Source organism: Electrophorus electricus, chromosome 11 (assembly GCF_013358815.1).
Source record: "Electrophorus electricus isolate fEleEle1 chromosome 11, fEleEle1.pri, whole genome shotgun sequence".
In the NCBI taxonomy this organism is placed as follows: domain Eukaryota; kingdom Metazoa; phylum Chordata; class Actinopteri; order Gymnotiformes; family Gymnotidae; genus Electrophorus; species Electrophorus electricus.
In genome coordinates, this window is record NC_049545.1 from 9,580,001 (window position 1) to 9,603,943 (window position 23,943).

The 23,943-nt window shown below is 44.5% G+C and overlaps 1 protein-coding gene across 1 annotated transcript in view; it reads left to right on the plus strand.

Annotated features, from left to right (window-relative positions):
• Nucleotides 1-23,943, plus strand: part of kcnma1a (potassium large conductance calcium-activated channel, subfamily M, alpha member 1a) — a 132,206-nt gene that overhangs the window by 58,975 nt on the left and 49,288 nt on the right. Inside the window, 9 exon segments of the mRNA XM_027013091.2 lie at nucleotides 901-962; nucleotides 7,884-7,977; nucleotides 8,148-8,259; nucleotides 13,252-13,327; nucleotides 14,368-14,443; nucleotides 14,926-15,096; nucleotides 16,863-16,954; nucleotides 23,305-23,415; nucleotides 23,720-23,825. Of these exon segments, the coding sequence (XP_026868892.1) occupies nucleotides 901-962; nucleotides 7,884-7,977; nucleotides 8,148-8,259; nucleotides 13,252-13,327; nucleotides 14,368-14,443; nucleotides 14,926-15,096; nucleotides 16,863-16,954; nucleotides 23,305-23,415; nucleotides 23,720-23,825 (900 nt within the window).

The window sequence follows — 23,943 nt, forward strand, 5'->3', positions numbered from 1 at the left end:
GAAATCTACCTGTATTAATATTAATGCCCAGTGTGATATGGTGTAATATTAAAGCACTGCCTTGTAGATTTATCAGCAGACTGATACATCATATTGACACTGCAATGATACCATTTAGCATATCAGAGATATTCTTCCATATGTGTCCAGAGTCCAGTTACAGCAGGGTGTCTGCCTTTAATAGATAAAACATTAGGTGAGCTGATAATGAGTGTGTGTGTGTTCATGTGTCTGCGTGTGGATGTTTGCTTGCATGTGTCCACATGCCATGCACTACAGCATAGCAGCCATTTGATAGCAGTAGGTTCTGTTTCACCTGATCATGGGATAACGTCCATCTGAAATGCAGCATCTCAGTAAAGATCAAATGATTTGACCCACAGTACGCAGTGCTAGTCCTGTACCCTACTCTGTCAGAATGGCACGTCACTGGACTGGGCTGCAGCCTCAGAACTGCAGAGCCCTCCATCTATGGGCATACATGCGTGGGCAAATGTGGGTGGGAGGCACATTTCTATATCACATATAGGGGTGGACACTCACAACCAAGCACACACACACACACACACACACACACACACACACACACACACACACACACCAAACTGGAAAAATTAACATGCGTGTGTGCCTGTATTTTTGTGCATCCGTGTGCATGTGCAATTTAGGACTAATATTACTCGTATATTTGAGTATGCTTTATTCTACTAACTGTAAATCCCAACTCATATCTTGTGTATATTATTTGGAAACAGCTCAAGGTTTTCTGAAACTGGCTCTTTATTTCTTCTCACTCAGAACAGTTGAGAAGTGTTTGGTGTTAAAAAGGTTAAACTGATGGTAGCTTTCTCAGTGGAGCATTACTAATGAACTCTCCTCTCTTCTCTTTCTTACCTCCAGGTGGTGTTAGTCTTTGCGCTCAGTATTGGAGCCCTTGGGATATACTTCATAGACTCCTCTGAGTGAGTATTATACTTTTCTAGATTCCCTTCAATTAATTAATCTCTATCAAAATGTAAGAGAGGGCCTACTGTATAAGGTCATATAACTTCAGAAAAAGAACAAGAAGATCTTTTAAATGCCGTTCTGTGTCCCAGGTTAAACCAAACTGCACATCAGTTGGGGAACTATTAATTCAATTCTTATTTTAAAGCTAATTTTAGCTTAGTCACTAAGAGGTCAGCCCATGCTCTTGTGTTTGGCTATGCAGTGGCATGTAAGCATGTGAAGCACAGAGATGTTCCTTAGGTCTAAAGGTCAGGTACATTTCATCTATATGGAAAAGGAATTTTCTGAATCAGAATAAAATGAATATTTCCCATCTGCTGTGAGAGCTGTGTTTTGACCTAAGTGGATGGCGGGGAAACCCACTGGTTTATTGTATCAGAACACTGCCCCGGTGGGGACATTCCTCTGTACCAGGCTGCTACTTTACCCTCATAGGTAATGATAGTATTTTAATAATCCCTCAATTACCTGCTATGTGAAGTGTACCATTATGGAATTCTCTGTCTTTGTTCTGGTCCCAGTAAAATAGGATTTTAAATTCAGCCTTGGTATGGCATGATTATTTTGTCAATGGAAGATAAGTGAATCAGTTTCCATGGTTTCATCAGGCAGTGCATCTCCCCTCCCCCGTGCTCCTCAGAGACAGGTGCGCTGTTCGTTTGCCCAGCTGTTGCCCAGGCAACCAGGTATCAGTGTTTGCAAATAGAACTCATATTTCCTGGTGATCTGTGCCTCCTGTCATCCTGCCTGAGGAAACAGTGACTCAGTACATAAAAGCTTAATACCAGCAAAAGGAAGATTGCAGACTTTGAATCCTTGATTGGACATCAGGGGATGCTGACACAGAACTAGATGACTGGTCATTTCCTCTTGTATAGTGCCATTATGTCCACAGGCAGGGCATCTCACCTGTTTGTCCAACGCGTAGATGTGCAGTGAATGCAGCAACAAATCAGTAACAAAATCTCCTCAATTACAGTGTTGCTAAAAAAAGAATCACCAACTGCTTGGAGGCCCTACAATGGGGAAAAAAAAGGTTATTTTGTATTTTGGCATTATGTACATTTTTGGTTCTGTGTTTACACAGCAGCTATTTAGCAGCAGAATTCAACTTGTACAACTTACCCTGCAGCTTCACCCTAGCTGCTACATTCAGTCGAGACTCACTGTTGCTCAGTGATCCATAGCGTCGGCAGCTTTTGTGCAGCTGATGCAGGTGCAGTGTAATCATCTGTGTCCCCTCTGGGCTGTTTCCCCTGTAGATGAAAAACGGTGGGACTGGTCTAAATGTGCTTCACAGGACCCCAGTCTGAACATGAGCTGCAAAGTCCCATAGAAGCCAACACGCAGCATTTAATCTAAGATGTGGGCAAGTGCAGGAATTATCCTCAGCATGGGTCCAGTCTTGCATTTTAAGATGGCAGATTAAGTGGCCATCCCCGGGCCCATTGCTGAGCAGACCACCTCAGACAGCATGCAATGGCACAGGCTACATTGAGAGCATTTAATCTTGATAATGCCAGGGGTCAGGACTGTAGAGGAGCAGGCAATGAGTCTATGTGTTTGTGTGTCGTTCAGTAGACCCCAGCTGCTGTGTCATTTATAACCACACGTGTGACACTCATTTGGCATATGTTGTGCATAGTTGTGATCTGTCCTCTCAAAAAGGTACAAATTATAGTGGTACCTAAAGTGGCTTCAAAATATAGGCACAAACTAGGTTGTGAAAGACTTTAAAAATGTGGTTTCCATTAGAGAGTATGCTGGGCGCAAATTGGCTGTCGCCAAACTGGTGTGTGTGAACATTGTAGAATTGTAGAAGTGGATTTCTGTCTGTAAAGCATCTTTGGGTTTGGGAAAGGCACCACATACATAATAATAATAATAATAATAATAATAATAATAATAAATAAGGTTTGGAAATGAACATGTACTTTTAAATGCTGGATCCAGTGCTGTTGGTGAGAAGCAGACACACATGGGAAGCTACCCTTCAAACCATACTGTGCCCAACTGCTCGGAGACAACGGTTTTGACATTTGACAGGCGGTGTTTTTCTGATTTGATGTCTCTTCTAAGTGGGAGGCTATAGGAGTGCCTTATTCAGTTTTGGGATTGGATGGGGTGAATTCTGGATCAGAGCCTATTCTTGGGCTTAATTTTCACAGTGGGGAAACAGAATAATGAATGGATATTAGTGATATGAATGATCGTAGGGACTCACGAGGAGTTTGTAAGCTATCACCAGATAAATGGCCGTTTGACAGTGCTTTGGCATGTTTGGTATGTCGTGTGATTGTTTGACTTTGCTGTGATGCCAAAACATGGTGGAAACTAGCAAGGGGACAACAGCTTGTACTTATATATGTGCATATACGTGCATATTTGTATGCTGTGGTCACGCTCTGCTCTATCTATGGCTAGAACTAGGACACTTCACAGCATCCTTACTACCCCTTCAGCTCCTGGTCAGATCCAAATCAGGCCACAGCCACAGCACTAGGTGCTGTTGTTAATGAGCTAACAGAGGCAAGCTGTGGCTCCAGCCCTGATCCCAGCCCTGATCTTAGCCCTGATCCCAGCCCTGATCTTAGCCCTGATCCAAGCCCTGATCCAAGCCGTGATCCTAGCGCTGATCTTAGCCCTGATCCCAGCCCTGATCTTAGTTCTGGTCTTAGCCCTGATCCCAGCCCTGATTTTAGCCCTGATTCCAGCCCTGATCCAAGCCCTGATTCCAGCCCTGATCCCAGCCCTGATCTTAGCCCTGGTCTTAGCCCTGATCCCAGCCCTGATCTTAGCCCTGATTCCAGCCCTGATCTTAGCCCTGATCACAGCCCTGATCACAGCCCTGATTCCAGCCCTGATCTTAGCCCTGATCCAAGCCCTGATCCAAGCCCTGATCCCAGCCCTGATCTTAGCCCTGATTCCAGCCCTGATCTTAGCCCTGATCACAGCCCTGATCACAGCCCTGATCTTAGCCCTGATCTTAGTCCTGATCAACTGACCTCTGCTGTTAGCGTGACTCATGCGCTAATGGCCTGGTAATGGATCATCTGCAGATGCTGAAACATTTTTGCTCGTAATCATCATAACTTTCACTGACAGTCTGATGCAGCCCAGTACATTCTCTACTTTTGCTTGTGTACAGAATATGCCTTAAAAGATGGAAAAGTAAGAACCTGCAAATGCAACCTGATGCCAGTGCACAAATAAGCGATGTCATGATCAGTTAAAAAAAGCTGGCCACCCTCCACCCTCTTTGGTGACTATCCGAAGACTCTTCAGAGCCAAGATGGATGCATAAATGCATGGACACAAAAGCATGTTTTGATACCACTCAGAGGCACGCTAAACACAGTCTGAAGGCGTGTAGTCATGCCGGTGCACTTCTAACAGTTTCTGCTGCTGTTCTGCGTTATAATGGGCAGTGAAGGGAGTGTACTGAACCACAGTCTTTTTAATGAAGTCTTTTCATTGTGTGTGGTTAAATGCCTTGATAGGCACAATGACACATATGAGATTGCATGTTCCTCAGAACATACAGCCACACAGGACAAGGGCAGTTTTCCACAATGTGCTGCTTAGAACTGAATCAGCTGTCTTCTGAAGATTCAGCTCGGTAGCCTGAAATAGCAGCTAGCTGCCACCTACTGGGCACTAATGTGTCCATCCTTGGTACAGCTAAACTGTATGTAAATCATGTAGTAGGTAAGAGGTATGAAGAGGCACAGTATGCTAGTTTTGGTTGCAGAACTTTTCGCTCTAACAATGTCTTGCTTAATTGCCATATTCTTAATGGGAACAAGCAGTACCTTCTGATCCTGTACACATGCCTCTTTTCTTTGCATTGCACAGTAAAGAAAGATATGTAGGCCAACAGCAGGGGGCGCTGTCCTTTAAGAAATGCCCCATATAGCCTGTGCGGGAGAATGAATATAACGTATGCACCACGTTAACAGCACTAAATAGCACAACTGCCCGATGACTTATGCGATAAGGTGGGAAGAGCTATCTGCTTTTCGGGGGAGCTCGGAGCATGGGAGGTGTGTATGAAGCCGTGTGTGTCTGAGCTGGGCCACCACTGCAATGCAGGGATGAATAATCCACAGCATTTAATTCTAGTAGAGCATCCCTGCGCTTTCAGGTCTCCCACACACCAGGAGCCCATGGAGCTCTAGATTTAAGCTCAGCTTCATCAGAGAGAGAGGGAGAGAGAGGGGGAGACACTGGGAAAGGGATTAGAAAGCATGAGAATGGAATGGCAGATATGTTCTTGAAGCTTGTGAAATATGCTCCTAACCAAATTGCCCATTACTGTAGCTAATGATAAACTAGTAATTACTGCTGATATTAGACTTGGTCTGTGCTCCATTGTCTGATAGCCTGCCCTTACTCACCCACACCATACGGTGTGTGTGTGTATATATATATATATATATATATATATATATATATATATATATATATATATATATATATATATATATGCACCTTGCCTGGAACAATCATAAAGAAGAGTTTCCTGAATTATTCACATGGAAGAAGAGACTCGATTCTGCTCAGTGCTGACTCAAGAAAAGCAAGAAAGACAAAGAAAGAAGGAAAAACAATCCAGAAAAATGTTCGGGGCAGCACCAGGCTCTTATCACTGAAGTAGAATTGTGAGACTCCGAGGTTCTTACACACCACAGAGGAAGGCAGTCCAGAATATTGGCGCCTGCCACCGTGCTCTCATTTATTGACAGCTTCCATCAGTAGATAAGGAATGACATTTAATTTTGTTCTGCTGTTTAATTCTCATGATCAGTTTGCATAAACAACACATCTGTACGTGAAAGAAGCACAATCATATGCATTTTGTGTGTGTTTCTTTGTGTATGTGTGTGTGTCTTACGCCGGACAGTAGTAAAGTGTGAGGATAAGGTAGTCCATGGTGCAGTGTTTAATATGCAGGCAGACAGTGTGAGCAATGGGCTGTTGTTTGGAGTGTTAGCTACATGACTAAGTGCAACGTCCTGTCTTCTGGTGCTCTTACTCAGACTTTTAGCCTGTCCTGTCTGTGTCATTAGGAGAGAGAGAGACCCAGTAGCAATGCTTTGTGGGTTTCACCCTTCTAATTGAGGCACATGCAGAAAACACTTTAGGAAGAATAGCACCAGGGTGTATTTGTCTGGTGCCCTTGCAGGTGCTAAATTACTCTTACTTTAGAAATGGTGCCTTGGCCTAGATCAATCACTGCTGTGATAATCTGGCCCTGTAGTGCATAAGGGACAACAGGAGTGTTCTCACTCTATCTTCCTCTCTCTCTCTCTCTCTCTCTCTCTCTCTCTCTCTCTCTCTCTCTCTCTCTTTTTTTGCTCCCCTTGCCCACTATTCCTTCTCTTTCAGGAAGCTACCCTGGCCTAACACATCATGCAGCCAGAACTATTATGTATTTTGTTTTCAACTGGATTAAAACAGTAGCGCTGTCTGCTGTTATGGTGGGGAGCTGAGGCCCCCTAGTGCCCGGTTGAGCCTTGCCACAGCACCTGACCAGGAGCCAGCCTGCATTCAGCCTCGTGCTATATAGAGCTGCTCCCTTACACCACTGGGAGTCCAGGCTCACACCCTAGGATGACAGTGACGGAAGTGGCTGGCATTAGGAGGTGCTATTTTCTGCCTGGACGCTGAGTGTCTGGGGATCCCACGTGATCGCAGCATGTGTTATGGGATAGCATCGGAAAATCAGGTGTTCTGCCGTTATGTTTACCAAGTGCCCACACATACTAATTGTCCCGCAGATCACAATCTGACAATCAAATGATCTGTTTCAATGTTATCATGGGTCTTTTTCCATTATGTTGTACTTTGAGACAAAGCAGATTATTATGTCTTTGTGGTATAGCTACACAAACAGCAGGAAGGGCTCTTGCCCTCTGTGGCTGCTGTTGCATGGTGCCAGGATGGAAAATAGATCAATTATTTATAGTCTTCGGGCTGTGATTTGTCTAAAGTAGTTGATGCAGCTTTATAGGTCACATGGTTTCTGCCCCATACCATCCATCCAATCTGCAAGCATTTCCTTCTTAATGAAGTGTGTCCAGGTTGAAGGTCAGCAGGTTGCATTAATGTGGAAAGCGGGTGGGACTGGGCTTGGCAGGTGTGGGCCAAGGCCAGCACAGTGCTCTGCTGTGGGACGCTAGGCGTGGGTGAGAAAAGCATCTGCCACTCTGTTTGACTCGATCTGCCTCTCTATTTGAAAACAGTGCCGTGATATGGCTGAGGATTACTTGGTGAATAATTACCAACACGCTAAGTGCCAACCCATCCCTCATACAGAGTGTAGCAGGCATAAGTTAAAGCACGACATTGTGATCCTAGCTTATAGAAATGACTGCAGGGCTTTCCTTCTGCCTGACACAAGAGCTTTTACTAAACATGAAGCAAAATCCTGAAATGCGGTGGAAATTTGAGTAAAACAAAGGAGAAAACGTACAGAAATCTCTAAATAGTTCAGTCCATGCGCACGTCATATGGGCCTTTCCTGTTAGTGTTTTAGTCTTTCTTCCTAATTCCAAGGCTTAGTAGTTCATAAATAATTGAGACTTGGGTTAAGAGCAATGCTAATACCAGTGAAAGGGCAGCTGCACTACCCTTGCCTTCAAAGCTGATGGATGTTTATGAATCAGCACCTTTTAACTTAATTGATGCTGTGAGCATTTGTTTTCACCCTTTCATTTCAGTTCAATTTCTAGATATAGACATTCTTAATTTAATTTATGTCTTTTCTTTGTGTGGTGTGATTGGTAATCAGTTCTTGCTCTCAGTGAAGCCTGGTTTCACAATTCTTTTTTTATTATATGCACTGTTTTCATCCTTTTTCCCTCTCTTCACAGTCCTATAGAATCCTGTCAGAATTTCTACAAAGACTTCACATTACAGATCGACATGGCATTCAACGTGTTCTTCTTACTCTACTTTGGTTTGCGTGTAAGTATTTCTTGTTATCTACAGGAAAAAACAACATTAATACAAGCTGATAATTTTCTAACTTACAGAAATCCAGTCATTGCATTAGCTAATATGCACTTGTATGGTGTAGTTTTAATCCTGTTCAGCAGCTGCCTGGTCCAACTCTCTTTCTCTTTGTCTGCTCCTAGTTCATTGCAGCCAACGATAAGCTGTGGTTCTGGCTGGAGGTGAACTCCGTGGTGGACTTCTTCACTGTGCCACCAGTATTCGTGTCGGTGTATCTGAACAGGAGCTGGCTGGGTGAGTTTCTCCCCATCTCCCTGAGGCCCTCTGTCTCAGTGCTGGAGCCCGGGGCAGCAACAGTAACAGTGCTCATCAACAGTGCCAGGGTCTCACTGCCATAGCCGATGTTACATCATGTCCCTCAAATGGCTGAGAATAATTATGAAATTCCATCCAAAGGAATAGGCGAGTCGGTCCAGAGATGGCGGTGCAAGCGTTCAGGTAGAGCACAGGTGCGTGGACAGAGCTAAGGCCGAGGCAGAGCTAAGGCAGAGTTGAGGCAGAGCTAAGGGTGAGGATGTTGACATGGATTTGCCCATGGTAGTACAGAGCTGTAAATACCTCGGTAGTGTGCAGGGTCAAGGGGTGTTACTGCATTGCTATCCATGGTGTCAGATCTGGGGAGCACACCATGAGGGAGGTGCTGAGATCAGGGAGCAGGAAAGAGGAGCCACATGCTTCTCTGTTTGTCCAGACCTGACAGGGCAGCTAAAAGCTCCAATGTCACTCCAGGTCTGTGGGAAAGCCAAGGGTTTCCGGCATGGTGACGCAGAAAAAGGTCAGTGTCAGCAGACTGAGAGAAAAGTGCACTTATGGTGAGTGTGTGAGTGTGTGTGTGTGTGTGTGTGTGTGTGTGTGTGTGTGTTTTCTTGGCAGGCAGGAATTATGGCAGTAACTCTGTCCCTTTAATGCACTGCCATCTGCAAATGCAAGACTGCTTCCATTCGAACTCATGCAGATATGTGAACATTCAATCAGACTCTCATCACGTAACATAACAGTGCTGTTCAAAAGGAGTATTACAGAGAATCAGAATAAACAGCAATTTTACACGCTAATACAAAAATAGTTACCTGGTTTAAAAATTAATTCCTTTATGAAACAGCCAACATTACCTGACATGTGTCACATTAAAAAGGATGTGCTGTCTGATTGATAATTGTGCGTTACGAGACTATTACATGGACATGGATGAGGCAAAGTCTGTTCCCCTGTAGCTCTGAACTCCGAGAAGCAGAGGCTCAAAGATGATGAAAGAAAGAGAAACAGCTGTAAATGTGAAATGTGTGACATCATCAGCAATGTCACACACGCGCCTTACACGCAAAATACCATGAAGGGAGTAATCCTGCTCTTCATTTGAGTTCATGTGAGTTTCCTACATCTATAGACACTAAGGCTGTAGATGCTGTTCTAATGATGAGGAATACCAAATATGAAATATGGTAGAACCTACTAGAGAGGAAAGAGTGGATGCAAGTGTGTAATAGGCAGAGCTTTGAGGGAACAACATTATTAGACTGTGTGATCATAACTTTTGTAGTACTGTGTTATTCAACAGTGTTGCACAACAGATGACAGACTGTATGTAGTTATTGCTTTAATATTTTTGTTATTCTTATGGTCAGCTGTAGATCAGGTAAATCAATCCTCTCCACTTAAATTATCCCAGACCTCTGGTGATACCTGGTGAGACCTCTCATTCTCTCTGCACAGCTTTGCATGACCATGGTCCACTCATTCCTGGGAGTTCTGCCCCTCTGTTATAGCGTTCCTTTATATCATTCTGATGTAGATTTCTGTTCTTTCCAAAGTTGTTGCCGTCTTTCAAATTGTACGTCGATTGCGGTGACAGGGAAACACCAGTGTTAGTCCACTTCAGCAGAGCAGTGGCATGAAACAAGCCATACTCCCAGGAGGTCCGCATGGAGGCTGTAGCCCAGATCACCCCCTCCGCCCACTGAGTCAGCCTCCACCCTCCCAGTCTGCCTCCGCCCCTGCACTCCCACACTGCCGACTGCAAAGCCGAGACATTCTGTGATCTAAGATCTAAGACCTTTAAGTAGTGTTTATTCGTGTGCCAGACTGAACAGAGTGCAGGGTGTTACACTAGAGTGCAGTAACAACACTAGCTAGCATGTGTATTGGTAGTTGCTTTGCAAACTAAAGCTTTTTTAAAAATTCCCCATATAAGACACTGATTTCAGATTTAAGATCCAGCCCACTATCTGGTCTGACTTGCACTGGTTATTTGACCAGTTGTCAGTTAAGTCTAAGAGTGTTAATAGAGCTCCAAATACACTTTGTATCTGGTTTATGCTGAAACCTACTGGTGTTTCCCCATCTCCCTCAGTTTGTTCAAAGTTCACATGCTGCATTACACTGCCACCTGCTGGAGCTGCTGCTGTACTGCTCTGACTTAACCAGCTTTGTTGCCACTCTAATGCCATGAGCATTCCAGACAGGAAGCTTCCGATTCAAAAGGGCATAACCAATTTGCGTTGTAAGCCTCTTTGTTGAGCAGAGCCTGGCTGTGTTTTCACGGTCCGTGCTCCCAGTGCATCCTGGGTGCAGCTAGCCTTCTGGGAGTGATCCGGGCAGCACGTGGGACGTGATTGTTTTATAAACATCCAGTCCTCGCTGCCTGGCAAAGCAGTGATGCCCGCACTTCATGTGTGGGGCTGCAGGCATGAAGCAGCACCCCTGTTTTAATCTCTCAGTCTGAGTGTCTGTTGGTACATGTATGCCTGAGTATCTGTTGGTACACGTATGTTCCCTAAGCAGGGCCTAGTGTGCTGCCCCGCCCCAGCCTCCTGGGTCTGCTCTGTGGTCGGCAGTGGACAGCAAGGCCCGCAGCCAATTAAGGGAGGTTGCGTGTCTGTCTTGCATCATACTGAAAGCAAAGTGGGATGTTTGTTTATTTCTTGGTGAATGTGGCCACTGTTGCCTGAGCACATGGGAGGGCTTGTGAGCACAAAGACGGCACATGAAAAGGGAGGATAACTGTAAACCTAAGCACACAGGATTTCAGTAGTCCATCTTGCTGCAGCTCAAAGCTGGATTATGGGCCTTAATTTAGACTATGATTATGTTTACAAAATTGTTTGCTTTCATAGTGCATCAGCAGAGTGCAGGCACAATGCAGTGTGTTGTTTTGACCTCGGAGAAACAAACATCAAGGCAGTGCAGCGCTTGTGATTAATTTAGGATTACCATTTCGTTTTTCTCTTCTGTTTTCCAATTTCAATCACTCTAAATATCCAAAAGGGTTCAGGGCAGGACACCTCATCTTATCATCTTATACACACACATCACATTAGCGGTGGGTGCAGAGGATTTGTTTTGGGTGGGGTGTGTGTGCTTGGGCTCGACAGATTAAGCAGCGCTGGCATGGCAGCTGCCTGTGCTCAGGAGGATCCTCTCCTAGCCTCAGCTCAGACAGATGGCCCTCTAGCACCGGCGCACTCGTCTTATTTAGATCGGACTTTTCCCCCGTCACGCAGAGTATGCACTGGTAGTGTCCCTGGTCAAGCCTGCTGGGTCTCCACTCCTCCTTACAGTGCGAGAGTGGCCCGACTGCCTGAGGCATGTTTTCAGCACTTCACTCCATCTGACGTTTGGGCTAGATTTGCTTCTGAGCCACCTTCTGCCGAAGCGTTTCTTTGATTAAAAGTGCCGGAGAAGTAAGATTGGAAGAGACGCCAGGAGACATGATCTCCAGTAGGGTTCTATTGCTCCGCACTCTACCAGCTGCCCTGCAGCCCGAGGCCATGGAAGCACCCAGGAAGTCGTGCGCTGAGCTCTTTCACAAAGGCTACCGGGTTAGAGCAAGAGAAGCCAAGGAAGGTGTCGGCCTCCTCTACTCCCTCATCTCCTGCCTCCATGTGCTCTCTGGCTGGGGTAAGAGGGTGTCTGGGTCTTTTCTATAGCTCCACCCCACCTAGAGATATATTGATGTTGCTGCTGTTAATTGCATTTGTGCAAAGGCAAGGAATTTTGTCTGGATCTGTCTTTGATTATATGTATTTCACGTGATACTGTCTGAATAGTGTGTATGATCATTTTTGTGGAATGTTGAGATGTTAAACTGATCATTCTGTGTGTGTGTGTGTGTGTGTGTGTGTGTGTAAAAGAGAGATAGAGTGATAGAGTGAGTCTATTATGCTGGTGTTGCATTGTTTTTTAATCTGCTCTGTGATGCACTCCTTTTGGCACCTATCTCAGTATCATGCTCCTTCATAAATACACACACACACACACACACACACACACACACACACACACACACACACATGCATGCACACATTCTCACACTTACACTGTCCTTATGGATATATAAAGCTTTGTGTGGTGACTGTATTTGAATTCTGCTTCTTATGAAGTAGTAAGTGCTGGCTTAATAATTACTTTCACTGATTTGATCAAAGGGGATTGCAAGGGATTTTGGAAGAAAGTTTATAGAAGCTAATAAGACAGTATACCTGTTAATAGGGCAGTATACCTGCTAATAAGACAGTATATCTGGTAATAAAACAGTATATCTAGTAATGAGACAGTATACTTTCTAATAAGACAGTATACCACTTAACTGCTGTGCATAACTGAACAGCAGCTATAGAAAGTGTTGGGTTCAAGTAACTGCCTATGCAGGAAGTAAGATTAGTGTAAATATAAGGGTTCTCATGGTATAAATATAAGGGTTCACATATTTTTCTCACTATGGATTGTTTAAACCATTTTTGCAAAAAGATAACACACTGTGTTTGTTTAAAAAATTAACATTATGATTTAAATTATGAAACTGGCACATTAACGGTGCCACTCATGCAGAAATCCCGGTTAAACCAATTAATTCTTGCAGTTATATTGCAACTGCATTTTCTGTTTTGTTCTGTTTACACATGGCTCATTGTACTACACGTGGGCTTCTGAAAGCATATTTAAGTTATAGTGATAGTGAGTTATAAAAGTAAAGTGGTTTCCCAACAGTTTCCAACAGATTTATCTTTTCATCATGGCTTTTAGACATCTGGTTGGGATTGTCCACTGAGCATAAAGTGAATGTTTTGCTCAGAACTGTCAGCTGAGATTTCTGTCTTAATAATGAACTATTTCCCCCGATTGTAAACACTGATGTATTTAACTTTGATTACATCCCTGTTCCTTTATCAACAAGACCCAGAGAATATTTGGCTTGTAATTTCAATTGAATCTTTTTTATCCTTACAGGTCTGAGATTTCTAAGAGCCTTGAGACTGATACAGTTCTCAGAAATATTACAGTTTTTGAATATCTTAAAAACAAGGTAAGGCCGACCACCTGCACGCACATGCTCACTTCACAATGTTCTTTTTTTCCAACAATGGTAAGACTTCTGTTAAAGGTACAATAAGTAGTGAACTTTGTCTTATACGTTGTCTTATGGCTTAAATCACATGGCTGGCCACATAACTTGGCAAAACGTTGTTACAGTAATTATGGTAATCATATTGACTACTTACCATTTTCCCACTGTCCTTTATGAGCGTTCCTTATCACCTTGCACTCTCTGTATTTACAACCCTTATGTTTCTGTTATAATTGATTACCTTCTTATTGTATCTTTAAACTATGCAAAGTTCCCTTAGTCATTTCCTATATTCACAGGAAATGATGTCAACTTGAGCATAGAGCTCAGCAGAGTGTTGGTAGGCTAATGCTCTGTTTAGCGTGCTGTAGATAAGAGAGCAGGGACCTCCACCTGCCTGAGGAATGATGTGAGGCTGGTCAAAAAGAGGCCCATGGTCAACTACTCGTGCAGAGTGTGGCAGGACAGAAGTGCTCCCCCCCCCACACACTGTGGAATCTTCATCTGATTGGGTCAGGGACTCACAGGGACTCATAAAGGAGAGGGGGGATCAGTACAGTTGCTGAAGAAGGCTATTTCGGTTGCCACCTGAGAAAATGGGTTTTGTCCTTCAAGTGCTGATGGCTTGACGTTAGTACGGCTCCTCTCAGATTTCAGAAACCAGAAAAGCATTGAAACTTCTGGTGCTGAGAGCACCCAGCTCTCACCCAGAAGTGCCGTGCCAGATCTGTGTTATTTGTGACGGCTTTTTTTTTTTTTCTTTCTTTCTAGGTGGCAGATCAGTTGTATGGCAAAAATCTTAAGCAGTTTAGCTAAAGGGCTAGGATTCCCACTGTATGACTGACATGATGGTTTTTAATAACCTGTGTGTTTGCTCCCAGCAAGGTGTCACTGGCCAGCCTCGTCCTGTGTGTGTTGGGCTCAGTAGATGACTGATCTGTACGTCAGTGCGATGCGTTTCACTTTGAGAGGTGTGATGTAACTCTCGTCTCTCACAGTAATTCCATCAAGCTGGTGAACCTGTGTTCCATCTTCATAAGCACATGGCTCACTGCTGCAGGATTCATTCATCTGGTGAGTGGGAAACACACACAAGCCCCCCCCCCACGACCCCCAATGAGAGACCAACACACAAGCCCCGCCCCATGCAACCCCCAATGAGAGACCAACATACAAGTGTAGGTGAAAAAGCAATCAAAACGAAAAACATGAAGAGGAATGAACATAACATGGCCAGTGCCTTTATTGGTTATTTTTAGTCCTTGTTATAGCAAAAATACGAAATATTCAGTTTTTCTTTCTATTTCCTTATCAGGGTTTGCCAGAGGACATCTGTGCCACTAGATGGCAGCAGAGACTCTGATCTACAGTAACGCCACCTGTTTGGTTCCTCTCACAGTTCAAGCACGTCAACCCCCCCTCCTGGGTGACCCAAATTTAGTGGTGGCTGTAACGTGAATGAACAGTAGATGGCTGTCGAGGATCAGGTTTAGAACTGAACTCTGAGGCCTTGGCTTGTCTCAGTAATGTTATTCATGCTCTCCCTACGCCTGCAGGTGGAAAACTCAGGGGATCCTTGGGACAACTTCCAAAATTCCCAGCCACTTACATATTGGGAATGTGTGTACTTACTCATGGTCACTATGTCCACGGTGGGATATGGAGACGTCTGTGCGAAAACCACTCTCGGCCGCCTGTTCATGGTCTTCTTCATTCTCGGCGGTCTGGTAAAATGACTTTCATATGTGCATAAGCCCCTTCACACGCCACATCATTCATCACTTCACTTAAAATAAAAATGATTATTTGCAAAGGCCATAACTATCACCTGTCCATAGTCCTCATAATGTCCTGATGAAATACTTGCCACGTTGCGTATTTCCACGCTGTCTTTACAATACCTGTTCTCCACTGTTGATCTCTCCTCCCATTTGCCAGTACAGCACATGTTGAACTGACATGTTTATATGCTTGACGAGTAAGAACATTTGTATTGATATTAATGCTAGTATGTAAAAATGCTATTTTAATCGAATCTGATAATGTCAAATGCCATTTTCTTAAAGCAGTTGCGGTTTCAGGAGACCCCACCCTTCTGTGTCTCTCCCCCGAATTCCAACCAACACAGTGGCAGGATGATGGCCCATAGTTCTGTCTGAACGTTACCACAGCAACCGCAGCCCCACACACCCTGCTGACAGTGCTTACATGGCCCTGTCTTTAGCCGTAGCTACGCTGCTTATAGCCTGCATGGTAGATGGATATAGGTACAGCTCAATGACAATATAGGCCACACATGTAGCTTGTGTAGCTACGACCAACTTTATACAGCTCACTGATTACAGTGCAGATGAAACGGGTATAACCAAAAACAGATCAAATATAGAACTCCTGTACAAATACTACAGCTGCACCCAGACACATGCATGTTACAGAATATGCTACAACACAGTTTCAGCCCAAATGACTGCAGGCTATATACGGACAGAAAGTGAATTTGATTCAGATAATATTCTGCTGCAGAGTAGACCAGATGCACACTATATTCAGAGACAGAAGACAACAGATGGAGACCAAAAACTTTAGACACAGAGCAGACAAACTCCATATAACAGCTCCGATAAACCAGCTGTTGTGGAGTCACCATAGTGATGTGTTCTCTCTTTGTTTCAGAGAGCCCTGGAAGTTATCATAGCGGGTTCCCTGCATTCTATCAGTGGTTCAGTTAATGGCTTCAGTATGGGCATGGTGTAACATGTCAGCTCTCATCAGGCAGATGTCATCTTTTCTCTGGGCCCTAGAGAAAGGTGGAGTTGAAAGGGTCAGGCCTCAGACAGGACAAACGCCTCAGCTCAGGTGGTGAAGCGTAGCTGTCGTCAGGGTGCAGGCTGCAAACTATGCAAAATGCATCCAGCTCATTTCTCCAGCCTCTCCAATGAGTCCTAATGTGTTTTGCAGCTGTGGATGCTCAGCCTGGACTATTCAAATCAACCTGCCACATCATCAGTGTTAGTTGGACAAAACATGGCACACAGGGGTTTTTCCTTTTCCTTTTTTTTAAGTTTTCCTCTTCATTTTTCAGTGCTGTCACAATAATACAAGTGGTCAGCTTTTCTTTTAGTTCTTTCTCTTTTGGACATTGTTAGTTTTTCTTCCAAACCAGTGGCCTTAAACTGTGGTACTTTCCTAAGAGATGTGCCCATTTCAGATGGGATTTTTCCCTGATTGAAGCATTTAACAGGTATTTAAGTGGGCCCTCTTTTTGGCTTTCTGAGCTCTTTTCTCTTAGAACTATAATTTTATTGTGTTTTCCAACCCCCAAAAGACATGCTATCAAGAGTTCCTAAACACTGAGCCAGAAGTGGTACACATCTACTTTTTTGAGCCCATGGCTCCCTCAACAGACCTGTGCGTGGAGGTGCACATGCCCCTCCAACCTGTCGCTGCACACTCTTTTTTTAGTCTCTGCTTCTGTCTCCTATCTTCTCCTTAGGCCATGTTTGCCAGCTACGTCCCTGAAATCATAGAGTTAATAGGAAACCGCAAGAAATATGGTGGTTCCTATAGCGCGGTAAATGGCAGAAAGTAAGTATCCATGGGGCTGAGGTCCCTCTGCCACTGTCCCTCCCCTCTCTACCACTGTCCCTCCCCTCTCTGCCACTGTCCCTCCCCTCTCTGCCACTGTCCCTCCCCTCTCTGCCACTGTCCCACCCCTCTCTACCACTGTCCCTCCCCTCTCTGCCACTGTCCCTCCCCTCTCTGCCACTGTCCCACCCCTCTCTGCCACTGTCCCACCCCTCTCTACCACTGTCCCACCCCTCTCTGCCACTGTCCCTCCCCTCTCTGCCACTGTCCCTCCCCTCTCTGCCACTGTCCCACCCCTCTCTGCCACTGTCCCACCCCTCTCTACCACTGTCCCTCCCCTCTCTACCACTGTCCCACCCCTCTCTGCCACTGTCCCACCCCTCTCTACCACTGTCCCTCCCCTCTCTGCCACTGTCCCTCCCCTCTCTGCCACTGTCCCACCCCTCTCTGCCACTGTCCCACCCCTCTCTACCACTGTCCCTCCCCTCTCTGCCACTGTCCCACCCCTCTCTACCACTGTCCCACCCCTCTCTACCACTGTCCCACCCCTCTCTGCCACTGTCCCTCCCCTCTCTGCCACTGTCCCACCCCTCTCTGCCACTGTCCCACCCCTCTCTACCACTGTCCCTCCCCTCTCTGCCACTGTCCCTCCCCTCTCTGCCACTGTCCCACCCCTCTCTACCACTGTCCCACCCCTCTCTACCACTGTCCCACCCCTCTCTGCCACTGTCCCTCCCCTCTCTGCCACTGTCCCACCCCTCTCTGCATGCCCTTTTCTTTTTCTGTTTCGTGCATGTAGGCCATGTTTGCTCGCTACGTGCCAGAAATTGCTGCTCTCATCCTTAATCGGAAGAAATACGGAGGGAGTTATAACTCGACACGAGGCCGAAAGTAAGTCCAAATCCAGGAGCAGGTGCGGTTGTGGGACTCGAGTCACCCCCCACCCCCCACCCCGTTAGAAGGGCGTAATACATGTAGCCCCCCTGTGCAGAGTCATAGAACATAGTTGAAGAATGAAAAGTGAAATGAATGTCACACTGTGACTGGAGAACGTGGCCATGAAAACCATTCCTTTGCTCTGTCTGTGGCTTCTTCTCTTCAGCACGTCCTGTCTACTACATTCTCATTTCATCCCAGTCTCTAGAGCTTCTCACTACTGCTGTTTTTGTCCTTCTTTTTGTAATTTTAGACTAGTCAGCAGCTGTCAAAGTTCTGTAACATTCTGAAAGAAACTAACTGGTAATAGACGTACTCTCCGTAACTTACACAGCTAAAAAGCTGTCTTTATTGCATCATTATTGTTTGCTTTTCAAGTCTCATTTTCATCCCCCCCCTTTTCTATTCTGTTGCCATTCAGCTGTGCATGTCCGTCAGGCGTGTAACAGCTCTTGCACGCTTCATGTGTCTCAAGGTGTGTTTGACTTTTGTTGCTGGCTGCGTGTGTTGCCGCCACCTCCTGTCTGTGTGCCATGACTCTGGGCCTGCTCTTTGGTCACCTCCGATGCCCTGAATGCCTGGCTGCCACAGCTCTCGGCCTGTAGCTTGCCCTTGGGCCTCAGCTGCACTTCGCTTGATTTTCTTCTCCGCGTGGTCCTTTCTCGTGTCCAGTGTAGTTGTAGTTTGTTTTGCAGAGGTCACTGTTCAGTGGGAACATGGTCGTTTCAAACACCCACTCGTTTCTGACTCAAACACGGCCCTGTCATCAGCACAGCGATTCTCCCTGAGTGCTCAGATTTATGAAGTTCTCTCTGTACCAATCTCTCTCTCGCTTTCTATCTAGCAGTCTCTCTCTGTCTCTCTACCAGGCTCTCCCTCTCACTTTCTTTCTCTCTTAATGTGAAATAGGCACACGGTCATGACTAGCTTTCATCATCTGAGGTTTAGGGCAAATACTAAGTGGAGAGAGAGAGTAAAGCCATTAGGAGCCTCTTTGTTTGATGCCGTTTCCCTGTCAGTGTAACAAGATTGATGAAATGTTATGTTTGGCCCCAGCCCTGTGGTTGGATTAGAAGCCTGGTGTTGAGAGAAGGGCTTGTCAGAAAACTGGGTTCCCCCCCCCCTCACTCTCTCTCTCTCTCCCCATCTCTCTCTCTCTCTCTCTCTCTCTCTCTCTCTCTCTCTCTCTCTCTCTCTCTCTCTCTCTCTCCTTCTCCCTCTCTCTCTCTCTCCCTCTCCCTCTCTCTCTCTCTCCCTCTCTCTCTGTTCTTCTCTATCTTATACACTCTAACTCTCTCTCTCTCTCTCTCTCTCTCTCTCTCTCTCTCTCTCTCTCTCTCTCTCTCTCTCTCTCTCTCTCTACCCATAAGTACATGTGGTTGCAATTATAAGTGGCTGGGCTCCAGGTCTGTGGCCAAGTTGAAACAGAGCCACCAGGCTTTGTGTTATTGTTGAAGTATGGACGTGAGTGTGTTCTTATGAATGGACACATCAGGACTCATATAAATAAATGTGTCAGGATATTTATTACTTTTTCCCATTGGCACATTTCATACATGCACAGGCTAGGGGAAATCCTTTTCATTCTTTACAGTGTATTACTGCTTTAACAGACTGTAATGTGTTTACTGTAACTTATTGGGTTTAAGATGTTTCTGAATGAGTCTGTGTAAACCTTTGTATAATGAATAAAGCAATGCTAAAACAGTACTTTACTTGACACCAAATTGTTGTAAATAATGTGGATTTTGAGTCCTTATGTAATATTTAAAAGATTAGAGTATTTTTCAAAAGTTTATAAAGACTAGGTCTTTCCATTGCTCTGTAACTGTAGCCCCTATCATAGTCATCTCAGTGGGGAATATTACAGCCATTTCTTCCAGTATCTCAGGATGAGCATGTAAAATATCATTATCTTCACTCTGAAAGTTTACATGCAAAACTTGCATATTGACTTTTCTGTAGCATTTTGCTTGGAGGTCCTAGCAATTACCGTCCTCAGAGGTCAGTTAATTCCAGTGATGTGTATCAGTGCAGGCTCAGGGAGCAGTTTGATGTATAATCAGTGCTATTGAAACCATGCCTTAGCGTAACATTTCGCCATCAGAGTGGCGGCAGAATGGATACTGGATGTATAGCTGTAATAAAGCTCAGAGCTTCTCCATGCTGCTTTTCCATTAGAGCTGTGCTGAAGCAGCAGGGCTGTGAACAGAGAGATGCGTAAACCCTGCGTGAACCCAGAGCTCCTGCACCTCCTCGCAGTGGGTGCCTGCTGTATGCCACACTGACAGTGTGGGTCTGCAGCTGCACAGGCCTATGTTCTGCAGAAGTGTGTGTGTGTGTGTGTGTGTGTGTTTATGTATGTATGTATGTGTGCGTGTGTGTGTGTGTGTGTGTGTGTGCGCATATACATGTCCGTGTGTGTGTGTGTGTGTGTGTGTGTGTGTGTGTGTGTGTGTCCTTTGGCCAGGGCTCAGAGTAGAGGATGACATGTGTAGATGCCATTACTGACATGGTTCTTGTGGAACATTAAAGGCAGAGTGATCAGTGGAAGTCTAATCGTCCTCTTTGGCTCTGGTGTGCTTGATATGGAAAATGAGGCCTTGTTGGGCATAACGGGCTGGTTCTTACTGATGAACTTGGCTCTGATAGCTTCAGTGTTATGATGTCTGCTTCATAAATGCTTTTAAGATATCATACCAAGTGTCCAATTAAATGCTGTCATTGACCATTCTGATTGAACAAAACCATTTGCCAAGGCTAAATTAAATATATCAAGCGTGCTTACAGATATAAAAGACAAACAAATGAAACCAAAGAGAAGCCCTTACTTTGATGATGTGAGGTTCTCGTGTTAACAGGGGAATGTTTAGCTCTAGAGAGCAGAATCGTCCCTCTGCACTTAGTTTTTAGAGTGCACTATTTCACAACACCTCTTCCGTCCATTACAGTTCTCGGGATCCCAGCCTCCTGGGTCTTCTTGCTACGGTCCCAGCTCTTCCTACACCACTGCTGTGTACACTGCACAAACATACCCAAGAAGGGATTATGTTGCTGTTTGTGTATAGTTAACTCTGCTATATGAGCCTCATCCCAGTGGACTCCATGCTGTACAAGTTTAAGGATTAGAGCAGTGTCAGTGGTTCAAGCTTTTGATCTTTTTCTTATTTGCTTCATTTGTTGGTTTGTTTTGAAACGCACATTGTGATTGGAGGTTTTTCTTCCTGTTCTTTTGCATGCTTCACAGTGCATGCTGGATGACTGCCCTTGTGCATTTGCTGAGTCTGTGCTTTTGAAACATTCATTTTCTTTTGAATTTATTTACATTTTTTCATCTTATCATGTAGACCATCTAGTTGAAATTCCAATCTCCACTGTGTGATGTTCTCTGTATATTGTTGTGTTACTTTCTCAAAATGCTCAGTGATATTTTGAATGCTTTATTAAATTGACTATTTCAGTGTTAGTTATGGAACTATTTACTTTCAGATGCTGCCGTGTGTAGTGTAATATTGTAATATAAAGTAAAATTGTTAGCATCAATATTAAGTAAAGTAGTAGATATTTCCAGTACTCCACCCTCTTGACATTACTGGAGGACCAGTACATGACAAGTGAAGAGGCTTTTGGCAGCCTGTAATGACATCAAGCTTACTTAACGCTCCCACATGCCTTTGTTTGGTGTACTCCTCTCATTGGCAGTACCATAAACACTGAGAGAGCATATCCATGGTGGTGAAATACAATCAGTAGCATGATCACGCATCCAAATATGGAGACAAGATGTCTGACACAAGCTCAGTGTGTGTGTGTGCGTTTGTGTTTGTGTGCCAGAGGCTATTTATTTCTGGTATATAGAAGAAATGCCTTGTCCCACACATCCTTCAGATTTAGTAGAACCTCTAAAGAGGGTGTTTGGGAATAGGAAAACCTGAATAATGTGGCCCTCATCAGGGCAGACCTACGCCAGAAGCTCCTGGCTCCTTCTGCAGCCAGTAACCCAATGCAGTCCTCTCATCTCAGGACAGCCAAGCATGCAATTACAACTGCTCATTAAAATACTTAGAGGGATGGAGGCAAGATCTGTGAAGATCATTATGTTCAATCTCATCCAGGCAGTGCAGCCAGTAAAAGCACATTTGTCCAGTACCCCCTCAAGCCAGATCCGCCTGCTGTTTGGCATGGCTCAACTCTCTGAGCACAAACAGACGCTTTTAAATGAAATCACAAATGCCTACTCTCACACCTGAGAGTAAACACACACACACACACACACACACACACACACACATACACACATATGTACTCTGCTTCGGTTAGGCCCACTAAAGTGCATGTTCTTTATCCAAGCATGAGGACATTAGACCTTGGGGGGAGGGGGGGTTGTGTTACAGGTTTAGATTGATTTAGATTGATGACTGTGTGCTTGCAGCTCCTTATGGTTCACCCACAGCAGGTCTGAAGAGATCCAGGATAGGATTTGAGCTGGCCTGCAGACCTCATGCATGGAAATGTGGTTAACAAATGAAGCACTGCTATTGTTCTGCAATTTTCATGACATCTTTTGGAGAGCCAAAAGTGTGTTCCCTCATTTGTTGACATTCACCCTCAGACATTTGCTTCTGAGGAGCAACAGTCTACCACATCAGTAGTAGCAATTGTTATATCAAACAATAGACCTAAAGAGCAGCACTCTTAGTGTTCAGTGTTAACAATGAATTTTGCCCTTTATAGCAGCATTTTAGATGATCTGTGGAGACTAACACTTACTGACAATTTGAACAGTTGGACAGGCATAGAGGGCTGACTCTGACAGCTGCAGCAAGTGGAGTTGCTGGAAATTTACAGTACAGCTCAAGCTCAGAGATTGAGAAACTATAGCTGACTGCGGGAACAGTGGCCAAAGTGACCAAAGGTCCTGACCTCAGTCCCAGTCCAGGAGACAAAGATTATATTTCACATATACACTGAAACACAGCAAGTTGCCAGTTGCCAAGATGCCAAAAATCCTGAAATCATGGTTAGAGTTCCCAGCAGCCACAAACCCAACAACACTCTGGAGGCTTTTAGCCAGTCAGTTTGCATTGACGTACACGATTCTGTCAACATGCTTTTATTCAACAGGGTGGTTTGGGTATAAAAATGAACTGCACTCTGAAAACATCTTACAAATCAAAGTAATGCATATGGCTGAATATACGATGTTCTAGGCTAAGTGTTAATGTTCTTCGTGCTGTGTAAGATTATACATGTAGTGCAGATATGAAGTAAAAGGGCATTTGGCAGTGTAGGAAAGAGGCAGTGGATGTCTGGACTCATCTCTAGGGTTAATATTGCTGGCTTTCATTTGAGTGCCATGCCAAGCTTTGTTTTGTCTAATTTTATGCTGCTAAGCGGAATTTTCCCCTTTGCAGGCACATTGTGGTCTGTGGTCATATCACACTTGAAAGTGTTTCCAACTTTCTTAAAGACTTCCTACACAAGGACAGGGATGATGTCAATGTAGAAATTGTTTTTCTCCATAAGTAAGTATAATTCTAGTCTGTTAATAAGTATAAAGTGCAATTGAAAAACTATTCAAAATGTAATGGCATGGGAAGATTAGAAAAACCAAACCTTTAGGAAAATGTTTAAGCTCTATCAATGAACAGGTTTTATGGAATTTGGCCAGATACAAATGATACTGAGATATTGAGATGTTCGTTCTCTCTCTCTTTCTCTCTCTCTCTCCCTTTTGCCTCCCCCCACCCTCTCTCCTTTCCTCTATCTGTCTCTCTCAATCCCTCTCTCTCTTTTTCTCATTCTCATTTTCTCTATCTTTCTTCATAGTATTTCCCCTAATCTTGAGCTGGAAGCCTTGTTCAAACGTCACTTCACTCAGGTGGAATTCTACCAAGGATCTGTTCTCAACCCACATGATCTGGCTAGGGTCAAGGTAACCAAGTCTCACAGATGACAATTGTTCATAAAGGGTTAAATAAATATGTCAAGTGGTACTCAGTGAATCTCAGAGGTGTTATGGATATGCTCTGCTATCCCTGTAGATAATAATT